The 16,746-nt window shown below is 50.1% G+C and overlaps 1 protein-coding gene across 1 annotated transcript in view; it reads right to left on the reverse strand.

Annotated features, from left to right (window-relative positions):
• Window positions 1–1,221, reverse strand: part of Col26a1 (collagen type XXVI alpha 1 chain) — a 39,950-nt gene extending 38,729 nt beyond the window's left edge. Inside the window, exon 1 of the mRNA XM_069989215.1 lies at window positions 1,064–1,221. Coding sequence (XP_069845316.1) covers window positions 1,064–1,221 — 158 coding nt within the window. The remainder of the gene's footprint in view (window positions 1–1,063) is intronic.
• Between the last annotated feature and the right edge of the window lie 15,525 nt (window positions 1,222–16,746).

Raw genomic sequence — 16,746 nt, forward strand, 5'->3', positions numbered from 1 at the left:
GCCAAGCGCCAGTGGCTCTTGCCTGTAATCCCAGCTACTCAAGAAGCTGAGATCTGAGGATCACAGTTCAAAGCCAACCTGGGCAGAGAAGTTTACCAGACTCAGCTCCAGTGAACCACCAAAAAGCTGGAAGTGGAGCTGGCTCAAGTGGTAGAGCGCCAGCCTTGGGCACAAAAGTTCAGGGACAGGGCCCAGGCCCGAGGTCAAGTCCGGGGGGGGGCAGTGCTGGGGCGCTGGCCTGGGGGGAGGCCTCGAGGTGGGAACCGCACGGCGCCGCCTGCCGGCACAGGAGGCGGAGAAGCCCGCGCGTGCGGACCTGACTCTGGGGTCCGACCGGACCCCGTCCCCGCGCGCCGCGGCCCTGGATCTTCCCAAGTCCCAGCCCCACGGACGGGGCGGCATGGACGGGGCGGACGGGGCGGCTTCCCACCCTCGCCCCCCCCACCCCCCGCCGTGGCCGGCCGCACACACCGGGCCCGGGCCCGGGAGCCCCGGACGCACCGAGCCGCGGCTGCGCGGGCAGCGCCAGCGCCCCGGAGCGAGGGACCCGAGGGAGACGACGGCGCCAGTCCAGGCCCCGCACCTCCAGGGCCGGGGGACCCTGGTTCCGGCCTCCCGCGCCCCAGGCCCCCACTTCGGCGCCGGGAAGCCCCAGCACCGCTCGCTCCAGGCCGCGCGCCCCAGGCCCCGGATCTCCAAGCTCCTTAAATCCCGACATCCCTCCCCCGTTCCCGCCGGCACCCCCGGGTCCCGTCCCTTCGATTTCGCCCGGGCCTCGGCCCCGGTTCCCACCCGCGTCCCCGGGCCCCGTACCCCCGGTCCCCGCCGCGCCCCCGGGCCCCGTTCCGCCGGTTCCCGCCGCTCTCCGTCCCTCCGATCCCGCACGCGCCCCAGGGCCCCATCCCTTCGATTTCGCCCGGGCCTCGTCTCCCCTTTCCCGTTCCCCGTTCACCCCCGGATCCCGTCCTCCGTTCCCGCCTGCACCCCCGGGGCCCGTGCCCCCGATCCCGCCCGGGCCCCGTCCCTCGTTCCCACCGTGCGCCGCCCCGCCCCGCGCACTCACCGGCGGCTCGCGTACGCCCCGCCCGGGGAGCCGGCGGCCGGCTCGGGGTAGCCGTGCTGCGGCAGCGCGGCGGCCGGGAACGGGTAGAGGAAGCCGGTGGCCAGCGCCGACCCCCACAGGCAGCCGCACGCCCAGGGCAGGAGCAGGGCCAGCTTCATCTTGCGCCGCCGCCGCCGCGCGCGGACCGGGGGTCCCGGAGCGCACGGGTGGCCCGGACCGAGCCCGCGGCCCCGGCCTGCCGAGAGCGGAGGAGCGAGCCCGGGTCCGCGGGGAGCGGGCGCGCGCTCCGGGGCCGCCTTTTCAAATTCGGGGAGGTGGGCGCTGCGCCGTCAGAGGGGGCGTGGTGGGCTCGGCCCTTAACCCTCAGCGGCCCGGGGCCCAGCGGGCGCCGCCGCCGCGCCGGGGGGGGGGGGGGGAAGGCGGGAGCCCCGACCTCCAGGCTCGGCCCCAGCCCCGGGGTCCGCACCTCCTCCCGACTCGCGGTTTCCCCTCTCCAACCGGGGCGATCATCCCCGTAGTTCAGAGGTGGAAACTGAGGCTAGCACGAATGCCGTGGAGCTGGAGAGGGGGGCACACGCGCCCCTCTGCGCAGGAGTCTCTGGGTCACAGCATGGCAGTAGTGGGGGCAGCTGGCGGCCAGGGGGCTCCCCGTTCGCCCACACCTCGCCACGCATCCATCCTGCCGTGTGCGTGTGTGTGTGCGTGTGTGTGTTTGTGTGTGTGTGTGTGTGTGTCCTGGGGCCTGAACTCAGGGCCTGGGCCCCTGTCCCTTAGCTTTTTAACTCAAGGCTGGAGCTCTACCACTTGAACCACGCCTCCACTTAAGGTGAGTTTTTTTTGTTTGTTTTTTGCTGGTTCATTGGAAATAAGAATCTCCTGGCTTTCCTGCTCTGGGCTGGCTTGGGACCCCGAGCCTTGGCCTCGTGCGTAGCTGAGATCATAGGCGTGAGCCATCCTGGTGTCCGTCCCCACTTCTGGGTTCTGATTTTTGAGACGGGGGCCGACTGACCCGGAAGTCAGGATCGGCGAGCCCAGCTTCCCGACTTGGTGGGCGGGATTACAGGTGTGCACCACCACACCAGCTTCACAGGTTATCCTAAACTCATTCCTCCAGCGCCACAGGCTACCCACCACGCTGGAGGGAACAAGGACAAGTGAGGGATGACACAATGCCACCCAGCTCATGCCTGTTTTAGGGCAAAGGTGCTTAGAGAAAGAATAAAGAACATTCCCGAAACTTCAGGACTGCATAAGGTGCTCTCGGTCTGGCCCTAGTGGTCTCGTCTTGGACAATAGCTTCATGCTGGCCAGCGGACAGGTAGAGGGTGAATTCTGTGTGCCTGCCACTCGCCGAAGGACCCGAATGAGCCAGTCACATCCAGTATTTGGTGCCACACTCAATAAGTATTAAAGATGATTAACTTTGCCAGGACTTCGGTGAAAGGTGAAGGACGCCAAACATCTTTATCCATGGGGGCGTGGCTTACACGAAAGGGGCGTGGCCCAAGGCTTCTAAAAGCAACTTGCCTTAAACTGAGGAGCGTGATTTGCTGTAGTGGGCGTGGCTTGCGAGGATGGGGGGGGAGGGGGAGTCTGCAGGGGGGGGGAGTGGCTCGAGTGTTAGCAGCTTGGTTCAAATGGTCTGCCAGGCAAGCCAAGAGACCCAGAGTTCAAACTCCAATACTACAGGGGAAACAAAGTTTTAATTAAAAAAGAAAAAAATAAAACATCGAAGTGAAACCAGCCAATAGGGCTCAATAGTCTGGAATAGTTGCTCCTTTCTCAGAGGACAAAACTGTATATTTTACTGCGTGGTCAAAGATTTAAATATATTTTAAAACAAACAGCACCAGCACTGGGTGGAAGGTGTAATTTGCATTCCTTCAAAGATAAAGTATGCAGCTAGTGGGTGCTGAGTGAGAAAATTCCTTGCTGGTGTTGCTACAGCTGCCGCCTCCACCCCCGCAGCTCTGCCCCAGAGGCCTCTGCTCCATTCTCCACACATGTGCCTGTCTATTTCCAATCTTGTGCCCTTGCCATCCTGATTACACATGGAAACTTCCAGAGAAGCGGAAGCCTGTGCTCCTCTGAGAAATACAGCATTAGATGTTTGGAGATGGAGCTGGGCACTGATGGCTCACGCCTGGAATCCTAGCTACTCAGGAAGCTGAGATCTGAGGATCAGGGTTCAAAGCCAGTCTGGGTAGGAAAGTCCATATGGCTATCATCTCCACTAAACCACCAGAAAACCAGAAGTGGAGCTGTGGCTCAAAGTGGTAGAGCACTACCTTTGAACGAAAAAGCTCAGGGACAGTGCCTAGGCCCTGAGTTCAAGCCCCATGATCAACAACAACACAACATTTAGAGATGGAGCAGGGCACCAGGGACTCTAGCGACTCCAGGAAGCTGAGATCTGATGATCATGGTTTGAGGCTAGCCCAGAAAGAGAAGCCCATGAGACTCTTATATTCAATCAACCAGCAAAAAGCCAGGCTGGAGGCCTGGATCCAATGATAGAACATCAGCTGAGCAAGCACAAGGCCCTGAATTTAAACCCAGACACTAATGAAAATGAAAACATTAATTAGTTAATGCAATGTTGGAACCCAGGGCCTTGTGCATGCTATGACCACACACTGCCACAGAAACCCACCCCCAGCTAGGGTTCAGATTTTTTATTTTTTAAATTTTTTTTATTTATTTTTTGTCCTGGGGCTTGAACTCTGAGGCTGGGCGCTGTTCCTCAGCTCTTTGGCTCAAGGCTAGTGCTCTACCACTTGAGCCACAGAGCCACTTCAGGCTTTTTCTGCTTATGTGGTGCTGAGGAATTGAACCCAGGGCCTCTTGCATGCAAGGCAAACACTCTACCTCTGAGCCACCTTCTCAGCCCTTGGGTTCAGACTTCTTCATGATACACAGGCAAAGTATCCTCAGAGCATCTTTGCCAGCATGGTATGCATGGTATCTGCAGGCCTTTCTGATAAAATCTTAATCAGTGCCCCATCCACAGACAAAAGACAGAGCTTTGCTTCCGCAGCAGTCAGCAGAAAGAAACACTGGACATGGAAGTACATATGCACCAGGCTGAGGCCAAGGCAAATATTGACCTCTTGGTGTAATAAATCTTCCTGTTAATGTAAAACAGGGGTCCTCCTACCCCCAGGCTCAGTATGTAGCTCCAGACTACCCGTAGAGGCAGGGATCCTGCAATTCTCCATGAGTTCAAGGGAGGTAGAGGCAGGCATGGTGCCATTTCCATACAGGGTCCTCCTAAAGCCCGGGTAACAGCTGTGTGGGGTCTGTACAGACGAAAGTGTAAGGAGTCAGTCTGTCACCACCACAAGGGCTGCTTTGTATGGCTCAAGCTTTCTGTCCTTTGCCAGGACTAAATGCCGGCAGAATGAATGTAGCTGTCAAGGGAGATCCTGACTGAATTTTCCTTTTCACCTGGACTTCCCAGATTCCACACAGCCTCATCAAAGTGACGTGACTACATGTTGCAGGGTGCGGGTGGCTCACACCTGTAATTCTAGCTACTCAGGAGGCTGAGGGCTGAGGATGGAGGTTCAAAGCCAGCCCAGGAAGGAAAGTCCCTGAGATTTTTTTTTTTGGGTCCGGTCGTGGGGCCTGAACTCTGGGCCTGGGTGCTGTCCCTCAGCTCTTCAGCTCAAGGTGAGCACTCTACCAATTGAGCCACAGCAGCACTTCCAGCTTTTTTCTTTTTGCTTATGTGGTATTGAGGAATCGAACCCAGGGCCTCAGGCATGCAAGGCAAGTGCTCTACCACTGAGCCAACTTCCCAGCCCTCCCTGAGATTCTTATCTCCAATTAACCACCAGAAAACTAGAAGTGGCACTGTAGCTTAAGAGGTAGAACACTGGCCTGGAGCTAAAGAGCTCAGGGAGAGTGCCCAGGGCCAGAATTCAAGCCTCTTGACAGACAAAACAAAACAAGATCACTTGGGAATTGACAATGAGTGGAATGGGGGGGGGGGGGAGCAGGAGAGGAATGGTGTAGAGGAAGGGGCTAGTCCCTGCAAGCTGATTTCACTGTCAGGCCAGCTTTCTTCCCCATGTGACTGTATCTTCCGGGACCCCACAGCCAGTGCGTCCTTGTGTCTCGCTTTGCAGTATTCCCCGGATTCATAACGCGTTCCATATGACCATAAGAATGGCCCGCGGTCATTTGGCCAAAGCTGTGTGTCTCCGTGTCTTTTGACATGCTCCTCTGCAAATGAAATTCTCATTTTCATGGTCTCTGTCACAAACGATTTGATGCATTCCCTCCGCTATTTCCAAAGCCTCCAGTAAGGATCTCTTGGCAAATAAGAATCTGCCAAACATCTCAAGCTGATGTCAGGCATGCTGCCACACTGAGGGTCCTTTTTCCAGGGGACATAGGCCCAGCCCTTGTGCCCTGTCCTGTGGCACTGGGTGGCTCTCTCCCTGAGCTTGTCCTGGAACATACCTTAGTGTTGAATGCCCTGTGCTTTCTGCACACCCTGGATGTGGCCAAGGCTGAACATGAGTGCGGTGGTTATGAGATTTTTCCTGCTGGGTGTCAAAGAGCACAACTGTAATTCCAGCTACTCAGGAGGCTGAGATCTAAAGATTGAAGTTCGAAGCCAGCCAGGGAAGGGAAATCTATGAGACTCTTATCTCAAATTAGCCAGCAAAGAGCCAGAAATGGAGCTGTGGCTCAAGTGGTAGAGCTCCAGCCTTGAGCAAAATAAAGCTCAGGGATAGGGCCCAGGTCATGAGGTCAAGCCCCAGTACCAGCACACACACACACACACACACACACACACTAGCAGGTTACAAACCATTTTGTGAGCATTTCCATCTCTGAGAACTAAAGTGAAAATGTTCAAATCTCAGTATTATACGGGAGGTGGATGAAAGGAATTTTTATCGTCTTGAATCATAGGAAATCCACAATTTATTCTTCAGTAATAAAAACTGTCTGTGTAATCACTGGGATCAGAGAGGGTCAGCTCAAATTAAATATTTTATGACTGGCGGTTATATTAAATCTTTTCAACAATTTATGAAGAGGATTTGAAATATGTCAAAATTGTTTCTTTATGGTTGTTTTTTCTGCAAGTGAGAGATTTTATTCCATCGAGTCACTGAAACAAGAGGGGAAAAAAAAGTCTTAGTTCATGTAGTCTTCAACTCATCCAATTTCACCCTACAAGCTTCAGGACTGAAGGCCAAGTATGAAGCAAGTCTGAAGTCAACTTCTTCTAATTAAAAGTTGTGGAACAAAATCTCCCAATAATTTACAATAATAATAATCCCAAATTTGAATTATCTCACTTGGCTTTCCTGCTCACAGCTTGTGTTCTATCACTTGAACCACACCTCCAGCCCAGCTTTTTGTTGGTTAGTTAGAAATAAAAGTTTTACCCGGCTTGGAACACAATCCTCTAGACCTCAGCCTCCTGATTAGCTAGGATTACAGGTAAGAGCCACCAGTGCCCAGAAGGGACTGACATTTACTGACAACTACTGTGTGCCAGGCTTAGAGCTAGGCCCAAGAAACCAAACATGAATAAGCCCTTCCCTTAGAAGATGGGATGTTAATGGAATACAGAAGCAATTGCTTCCCAGGGTGATAGTAAATAAATCATTATGTGCAGACTAAGATACAAGGCCATTTCCATATACCAAGAAGACATTACAGATCTTTGTTCACTGAAAGAATAGGTGTAGGGTCTTCATCCGTCCCTCAGAAGACAGACAGGGTCCAAGGAAAGGTAAGTGTGCACCTCACCCATTCCCCAGCCTCCCTTAGCCCAGGAGACAATCAGACACAGCAGGGAGTCCAGTCAAGCAGGAACTCATTTATTACCACACAGCAAGCACTTTCTAAAGCAAAAGACCACATGGCATGGGAGGGGAGGAAAAGGAACCAACCAATCATTGTAAAGGTCACACCCTATCATGCACCTAAGCTTCCAGGAGCTGTTTACACACTGAACGTAAACAAATCAAATCAGGTTCTGCCCACTCAACTCCCTCTCAGCGCCATCTTTGCTGCCCATGTGCCCTACAGATTCCCCCTTTTTGTTTGAATGGCAGACCCACCTCTTTGCTGAAGTTCGAGTCAGGACACCTCTTGCGAAGTTCGCCCAATTGGCACCTCATCTTTCCAAGGTTTGCCTAAGGTAGGGGGTAATCTTTGGCATGGAGCTTATCATAATGTACGCGGAGAGCCACGACTTGGATCTCTTGAGCTCTATCATTTTTGATATAATTGCAACCCCCACATCCTTCCCATCTCCTGGTTAGTTATCCTTTTCCCCCCTCTGTAAAGGTTATTTTAACAGGATTACATCAGTAAGAATAGCATTGGCCACGCAGGGGGTTCGAGGCAAGTCTGGGGGGGGGCGAGATAAGCCAGACAAGGATAGGGAGGGCCCTTGTGGGTGATCCAAGAGCCCATCCCAGTTACCGCACATCCCCACCTAGCACAGTAATAAACATCAGCACCACCACAGTTAGAAATGTCCGAAGCAGTTCGATTACTTCCTGGGCATATATAAAAGTCAGTATCTTGCAAGGTTGTCCTCTTCAGAGCACGGGAGCAGCCTGGGTATTGGGAGTTCCACACGTGTGGCACGGTGCATCCTCGTGGGCCCCCACACTCAGGCCATTCTACTATAGTCCAGAAAAACAAGGAAATTTTCAGTAAAAACAGAGTGCAGTAAAAACAAGACAAGGTCAACGGTTGAAAGTAAAACAAACTCTGCAGACATAGCAAAGCAATCCCGGGCACCTGGTGTCTTTCAAGTAAGCCAGTTTCTTGTACGTGCCTTCAAGCGAGCACAGGGGTCAAGATGACCTTTGAGCTTTACTGTTGGCTCCCAACATTTCCCCAGTCTTTGTTTAAAGAAGCAAACCTGCCTGTCTTAGGTTGGGTGGATCACCTTGTCTGCCTTACCTGTCATTGGGAACTTCAGAGCAAAGCTGAAGGCCTTGTCTTAGGTTGGTCAGACTGGCACCCCCTCTTACCCGTCTCTGGCTGCCATTCCTCTCAGGGGGAATTCATTCACTTGGAGCTTGATCTTATGTAATTGGCCGGCTAAGCTCGTAAGAGTTTTGCAGTGCACGTATAATGCAAGGAAGACATAGAAAAACCATCAGCAAAAGCATTCCCAGGCCAAGCAATGTCATTAGCAGTCCTTTAACATTAGTCAGGGATGGGATATAGCGTTGAAATTGTTCAAACAGTTTTTTTAGCAGTCTTTGCCACTTCAGAGTCCAGAGGTGGGCCTTGTTCTAATCCAGCTATTTGCCTGTGGGGTTGAAAAAGGTCTAAAGACAAGTTATTATGGTGCCAAATACTATTGAGATGTGTTACCACTTTTCCCCACGAATAATTCGATTTGTTTTATAAATGAGGGGTCACACAAATAAAATCAAACCTGGCATGACAGCACACTGGCTGAGCTCAAACTTGTTTTTTTAAAGATGATACTGACTCATACAATGTCTCTCGTTTTTGTTCTACCTTTTCATCAACCCAGCCTTGAAAGTGTAGAACCTGTGTAGTATTATGAGCAAGCTGATTAAGATAATGGGCAGTTTGTACATTCTGTGTTAACGCCATAGCAGCTGCCGCTGAGGAGGCAGCTAATGAAATAAAGGCCAAAATACCAGCTATAAGTAGCCCAACAAATCGACGAGGGCGCATTAGTTCTTTCAATTGTCTTAACACCTGAATACCAGAATCTTCATACCAAGTTTTAGACATGTTTACAGGAAGCGTAACAAAAGGTGGCTGTTTAACAATAAGTATGGATTCAGTAATGCCACTATACAAGCAATTAGTAAAAGAACAGTTAGAGTAGGTAACATTAAAATAATTAGCTCTTTCCTTGTTGGTGAGTTTATCCCTGGGCATCCTCCTATATAGAGGAAATGGGTAAAAATTTAAGGTTCCTGGCCGGGATCCAAATGGGGGCTGTCTCCCCTATGGGAAAAACGCATCCAAATCCCCTGCCCATGCTAACCAGGGGGTCAGGTCCTCTCCATTGTTGTGTCAGGGGGTCCTTCCACCTGACTTTCACTTGGGGCTTAGGGTTTAGTTGTCCTCAGTGCTTCTGAAATCTGGATTCAGTTGCCCATTTTGAAAATTTTTAAATGTTAAGAGTAAACAAAGCTATCTGTAACTGAATATGGGGGCTAACTCCCCCTTTTTAATAATTGCTCCTTAAGACATTGGTGATTTCTTTCTATAATTGCTTGGCCTTGGGGATTATAGGTAATTCCTACAGTATGATTAATATGCCATTTGTCAAAAAACTCTGACATTGCTTTACTAACAAAACAGGATCTATTATCGGTTTTTAACTTGTGCTGGTAGACCCAAGGTGGCAAAGCATTGAAGAAAATGTGCTTGTGAATGTATAGTTCTTTCTCCTGTATGTGCTGTGGCCCAGCATGCTCCTGAGTAGGTATCTATAGAGACAAAGATATATTTAAACTTACCAAAGGCTAGGAAATGAGTAACATCCATTTGCCTGAGGACATTAGGTTTAAGGACTCTGGGATTTACCCCCTTTTTTTTACCCCTGGTGGTTGTAATGGGGGTACTTTTAAGAAGGGCTGGCATGTTTTGCAGGTATGTACTATCCTTTTGAGGTCCTTTACAGGAATCTGAGGAAACCTATGTTGAAGACCTCTCCAATTAATGTGGGTCAAGTCATGCAAACAGGTGGCCTCTTGTAACATTAATGCTTATGGGCCAGTAGCTAACTGGTCCCCCCAATTATTGCCTAGGGATAAAAACCCAGGAAGTTTTGAATGCCCTCTGAAATGTTGAATATGAATAGGGGCTCCCCGCCCTTCTAATAGGCCCGTATGGGTAACCAAGAGGGAAAATAGGGTTTTCATCCAGCTTAATATGTGCCTGGGGAATATGAGGGAGCAAGTTAATCATATATAGGCTATCAGAATACAAATTAAAGGGTTTTTGAATCTCCTGAAGGGCCATAATTATGGCCAGCATTTCTTTATATTGTGCTGACCCTTGACAAGGTTGAAACCTTTGTTGGCTCAATAAAAACATGGAGGGCGCCAGGAACAGGTGTAGGAGAAAATAGAGAAGGCATTTTGAGGGGAAGTCACCGTAACATGACAGTCCATTTGGATGGCCTGTAATGGCAGGTCAATTTGGCCTAGAAACCCCTCCAGGGAGAGAGCAAGACAAGTCACTCAATGTCTGCCATCCGAAAAGGAAAAACAATGGGGTGAGGGTCAGGCCATAATGCCTTTGGGCTTGGGTCCTTTCCCTTGACGATAGCATTGGACACTGAAGTGTGCCCCCCCCCCAGGGGAGTGTGAACTCACTCTAATGGCTCCCCGCTTTGAGTTAAATCTGCAGAAATCTGCGATGGACCAGCTCAGCTGGAGCACTTGGAACCGATGGGACAGGGATCGCGGGATAGGTGGGCAAGGAGTCGGCGAAGTGACAAACAGACACAGACTCAGAAGAGTTGCATCTGAGTGTATCTTTATTGAGAATTAACATTTTCATACAGTGTGTGATTGTGACATAGATTCTTTGTTTATTTAAGCACGTAATCAATTTTTTTAAAGGCAAAGCATTGATGAATTACATGAAAATTGATGACTATCCCACCAACTGTTAGTTAAGTGGTGCGAAACAAGTCTAGCATATTGTTTAATAGAATGCGTCATCTATTCAGCCTTTTTATGTTTAATAATTAACAAACCTAAAACAGGGCTGTACTTATATTGTATTCTTTTTATTTTTATTTTTATCCAACTATTTTCATCTTTATAAGCTCCTGTATAAGGAAATGGTTCTTCGGTTGGTTCAGGAAATATGATGTTACTAACTTTATATTTTGTGTGAAACCACCATCTATTCCCTATAATATAAGTTGAACTAAACTTAATCATAACTGTTGGGAGAATCTTTCTTTTTCTTTTATAATCAGAGGTCCATTTTTTTTTAGAACTCTCTGAACTACTGGGATAACTCTTTCTAACTTAGTTTAATTCATTGATTTTATCTGTTTGACATATCTGGAAATTTTAAGTCTCTATATTTACTATGTGTGAACTGCAAAACCGCTTGTGAAGTTGTAGGAGTTTCTGGAGGCAACGTCACATCAGATGATAGATTGATTGGGGCATTGCCCACATTTAATCTTTGGTCTTAGTCTTTATTACTTAGAGAAGCTGTCTCTATTGGACTGAAAAGATACAACATGCTCTGTTCGCGGATCAATAGAAAAATAGCCAAAACGAGAATAAAGGCAACGAATGTACAGCCAAGAAGAATATAGTAAGAATAAGCCAGGCGCTGGTGGCTCACGCCTGTAATCCTAGCTACTCAGGAAGCTGAGATCTGAGGATCGTGGTTCAAAGCCAGCCCAGGCAGGAAACTCCGTGAGACTCGTATCTCCAATAAACCATCAGAAAACCAGAAGTGGCGCTGTAGCTCAAGTGGTAGAGTGCTCGCCTTGAGCTGAAGAGCTGAGGGACAGCGCCCAGGCCCAGAGTTCAAGCCCCACAACAGAAAAAAAAAAAAAAAAAAAGAATATAGTAAGAATAAAGGTAGAGGCTATAAAGGTGCAGCCAAGTGTATGGGAAGCCTTGAACCCACACCCCCTTCCTGCAGACATGGTTCCTTGAAGCTCTTTGTCTAACGCGATCTCTCAGGCAGACTCCGCAGAAGGTGGCGTGGCAGAAATCAATGTAACAACCGCAAAGGGAAATGGGCTCAAAAATAGAATACCTCTTCAGGGAAATTTCATCCAGGGCTTTTTGGAACTGCAAAAATATTTCCCGATGGCTGTCTGTAATTGTAATAACTTCTTGGGGCGTTCTGTCTTTTAGTAGGGCAAATAAGTGCACAAGACTATCTTTAGGGACTGGAACCCATGGCAACAGCAATTGATTTCCCCTAAACAGCTCTGAAGTTAAGGTCTGGGAGGCTGGAATATACAGCAAAGGCTTAAGGGGGCTGGCCTGAGTCAAGGTAAAGTGGGTTCCGAGCACTTAAAAGGAGATACCTTTTGAATTTTATTGAGGGCTATGGTAACCCCCCCTTTTTTTAATATGGTGAGAACCTGGGCCAGAAGGCCCTCCAGGCGGCTCGGGTCTTGGTGCCCCAGAATTATATCATCCATGTAGGCATAGGCAAGGGAGGTATCTGAACCCAGCACAGGCCCTAGAAGTGTGGCCAAGTATTGTTGGCAAAAGGCCAGGCTATTGGCCATTTCCTGTGGCAGCACTGTCCATTCAAACCTCCGATCAGGCTGGGAAAAATTAAGAAAAGGGATGGAGAAGGCAAACTTCTCACAGTCATCCTGATGCAGGGGGATAGAAAAAAAAAACCAATCTTTAATATCAATCACAACCAAGGTATATTCTGAAGGTATAGCGGGGGTCCAGGGCATGCCTCGTAGGGGCGTGTCTACTAGCTCCATCCTTTCATTTACTTTATGTAGATCTTGGAGCATATACCTGACACCGGAAGCTTTTTGAATAACAAATACAAGTGTGTTCCAAGGACTCATAGAAGGGCATCTGTGCCCAAGGTTTATCTGTTCCTCCACCAGAAGGTGGAGGGCTACAAGTTTAGGTTTGGTCAATGGCCACTGCTCCACCCAAATAGGGATTCCTGGCTTCCACCCAATGGGAGGTACTGGGAGGTGGGGGGGGGGGCAGTGGCCTTTAGGATTGGGGGTGCACCCAAGCAGGTCCCTTATATTCTTCTTTGTAATTATGAACGTTAAAAAAAGTCCTTTTCCTTAACTCCCTCTAGATCCCATTTAAGCCTTTGTGCTGTTTCTCCACCCAGGATGGTCCATAGTGACCACAGCATCCATTTGTCTTAGCATGTCTTGCCCTAGTAAATTGTCGGTGAGGTTTTTTACCACTAAAGGGTGTATCTTTCCCTGTTCTCCATCTGAGCTAGTCCATTTCATAAGGGTGACCATCTCTTTGGACTGGGAGTTGCCCCCTACCCCCAATGTCGGGGGCCCAGGTGCAAGCTTCCAGTCCGAGGGCACTTCCTCCTCCCTGAGTATGGTTCGATCTGCCCCCATGTCAATTAGGCAATGATACCACTTCCCACCTATGAAAATACTCATTTTAGGGCAGAGCCCTTCCAGCAGGGGGACAGTCCAATGGGCCTGGGTCGTCCTGCCATGAGGATGCCTGGGCCTCACAGCAGAGGGGGTTCCTCCTTGAGTTAAGGGGGCTGGAGGACGCCCCTCCCCTAGTTTAAAGGCTTCCCATCTAGATCAACTTTGGATCAACAATCCTTTTTCCAATGGTATCCCTTCCTGCACCTGGGGCAGGGTGTAGGTGGCGGTTTGGACCCCCCCCACCCCCCACCCCCCCACTGCCTCCACCAGTTGGCGGGGAGGGGAGGGATTGTTGTGAATAGTCCCTCTTAAAGTGCCCCTCCTGCCCACATTTAAAACAAGTCCCTCTCCCCGATAGTCTTGGGGTTCCTTGGCCCTGGGCCGCCAGTGCCTGGGTAATAGCCTCAGTCATTGCAGATGTCTGAGCCTGTAAAGCTAAAGCTAATGTTTGGGACTGGTGCTGTTGCATTCCCACATCCTGCGAGGCCACCACCCACCTGCTCTCTCAATCCTGCGGAGGCCGGGCAGTGGTCTGCATTCATCCCTTCCCAAACCAGTAGCTTTACAAACTGATCTACTCGGTCTATAAAATCAGGTAGAGGCTTACCTGGTTTTTGTCTCACTCCTGCTATGGGGGACTCAGTGGGCCCATCATCCAGTTTGTACCACGTGGCAAGTCCTGCCTGCCTCACCTGGTCACAGTACGGGCCAGGTATTGTGGCCTGTTGGACGCCAGTGGAATACCCGTCCCCCGTCCCTGTTAACATGGCATAAGTAATAGGTATCTCGGGTTGAGCCTGCCGGTTATTCTCCACCCGCACTCTGCATTCCTCCTTAAAGAAGGCACACCATTTAATAAACTGAGAACTGGTGAGGATGGCTTTGGTCACATCCAGCCAGTTCTTAGGGACACACAGGTGATAGGCAATGTCCTGTAATAGGGTCTGGGGCCAAGGAGAGTTTGGGCCATCCTCCGCCACCGCCTTGCGGAGCTCTTTAAGATCCTTAGCTTCCCATGGACATCATTCCAAGGGCCTGTTAGCTCCTGGTGCCAGATTGACCGGATACTCTTGGGGAAGCGAATCCTGTGGCCCAGGGTCCAGGCTCCTGGTGGCCCTTCCTTTACAGGGTTGGCCTTCGCACAGGTTACTTCCCCAACCCTCTGCCCCTCCGTGGAAGGTCGGTAGGGGTCCAGGTCTTGCAGGTCCCTCTGTAGGGTCACGTAGGGCATGGTACCTCCCCCCCGCCAATTGGGGGAATAAAGTGGGGGCCTAAGACCGTCAGGGGCACCTGAGTCAGAGGGGGTAACCTTCACCCTCGTTTTGACTTCCACTGTGTAATTTGACCCATTCCTTTTCCTTCTCACTTCCCAAGTCCTCCTTTACTCCCTCTAGGCCTAATGTTGCCTCCTCCTCCTTCTTCTGTGAAATAGCATTACCCATACTAAGGGTTTCACTTACCCTGACAGACCGCTTAGCCTCGGCTGGTATATTTTCCTTTCGTGCCCCACGTTGGGCACCAGATGTCGAGTCTTCATCCGTCCCATGGAAGACTGACAGGGTCCAAGGAAAGGTAAGTGCACAGCTCGCCCCAGTCCCCAGACTCCCTTAGCCCCAGAGACAATCAGACACAGCAGGGAGTCCAGTCAAGCAGGAACTCATTTATTACCACACAGCAAGCACTTTTTAAAGCAAAAGACCTCCGTGGCATGGGAGGGGAGGAAAAGGAACCAACCAATCACTGAAAAGGTCACACCCTATCATGCACCTAAGCTTTCCTGAGCTGTTTACACACTGAATGTAAACAAATCGGGCTCTGCCCACTCAACTCCCTCTCAGCGCCATCTTTGCTGCCCTTGTGCCCTACAAATGGGGATTTCCAGGTGCTAGTGGCTGTAATCCTAGCTCTCAGGCAGCTGAGATCTAAGGATTGAAGTTCAAAGCCAGCCCAGGCAGGAAAGTCTGAGACTCTAATCTCCAATGAACCACCACAAAACCGGAAGTGGAGCTGTGGCTCAAAGTGGTAGAGTGCTAGCCTTGAGCAAAAGAGCTCAGGGACAGTACCCAGGCCCTGAATTCAAGCCCCATATCCGCCAAAAGAAAAAAAAAGGAGGCCTGGGAAGGTGGCTCAGTGGTAGAGCGCTTGCCTTGCACACATGAGGCCCTGGGTTCAATTCCTCAGCACCACATAAACAAAAAGAAAAAAGCCGGAAGTGGCGCTGTGGCTCAAGTGGTAGAGTGCTAGCCTTGAGCTGAAGAGCTAGGGACAGCGCCCAGGCCCAGAGTTCAGGCCCCACGAGCGGACCAAAAAAAAAAAAAAAAAGCTGGAAGAATAGGGATCCCCTGCCTGGGCTGATTTCAACCTACAATCGTCCAAATTTTAGCCTCTCAAATTGCTAGGATTATTGGCATGAGCCATTGGCACCTGACTTCATATTTTATTGAACACAAAAGGACATTTATATGAAGCATTAGTAATAAAGTTACCACCTGGGAATATGTAATCCTGCCAAAAATTAAGTAGGAACTCACAGGACAGAAACAGTTTTTCTATTTTCCTCTTCTTCTCCTTCTCCTCCTCCTCCTCCTTCCTCTTCGTGTGTGTGTGTGTGTGTGTGTGTGTGTGTGTGTGTGTGTGTGTGTGTGTGTGTTGTGCTGGCCTGTTGATCTCACTTGGCTTTTTCACTAAAGGCTGGCTACTACTTGAGCCACATCCCTACTTCTGGCTTTTTGCTGGTTAATTGGGGAGAAAAGTCTCCTGGTTTGCTTGTCCATGCTGGCTTTGAACTGTGATCCTTAGATCTCAGCCTCCTGAATAGCTAGGATTACAGGTGCAAGCCATCAATATCCAGAATTTAAGTATATTTATTTTGAAGTTTGATAAATTGGACTTTGATTGAGGGGTGGTGGTGTTTCTATGTTACTTTCTCTTTCATACTGTAATCTCTTTTTTTTTTTGTCCGGTTGTGGGGCCTGAACTCTGGGCCTGGGCGCTGTCCCTCAGCTCTTCAGCTCAAGGCTAGCGCTCTACCACTTGAGCCACAGTGCCACTTCCAGCTTTTTTTCCCTGCTTATGTGGTGATGAGGAATCAAACCCAGGGCCTCAGGCATGCAAGGCAAGCGCTCTACCACTGAGCCACCTTCCCAGCCATACAGTTATCTCTATAGCCTCCTCTCTCATAGCTTAGCATGCTCTTCTCCTAGGCAACACTAGGCCCATTTGGAAAGGCAGAAAAGAAATCAGCCTCCACCTTCCCACCTTCACCTTAAGATGGCATTCCTTTGGGTCAGCTACAGCCATGTAAGGCAACAAGATCCCTTTAGAGTGGCCTTCAAGTCTGGACAACTGCATACCCCTTATCTACAACTTGGGCAGCTGCAATAAATCCTAGCCCATCATAATGAAGCATCTGGTCCACATGTCCACACCAAGGTCTCTGCCCCCTAGCCTCATAGGTTATAGGTCACCCCCAACAATAGCCGGCTCTTCTTTCTTTTGAGAGGGGGTCTTGCCAGTCCTCTTGTTGGCAATAAACCTTTTCTTTGTTCTTTGT

The sequence above is a fragment of the Dipodomys merriami genome, unplaced genomic scaffold (genome assembly GCF_024711535.1).
Source record: "Dipodomys merriami isolate MVZ:Mamm:240054 unplaced genomic scaffold, mDipMer1.0.p SCAF_373, whole genome shotgun sequence".
In the NCBI taxonomy this organism is placed as follows: domain Eukaryota; kingdom Metazoa; phylum Chordata; class Mammalia; order Rodentia; family Heteromyidae; genus Dipodomys; species Dipodomys merriami.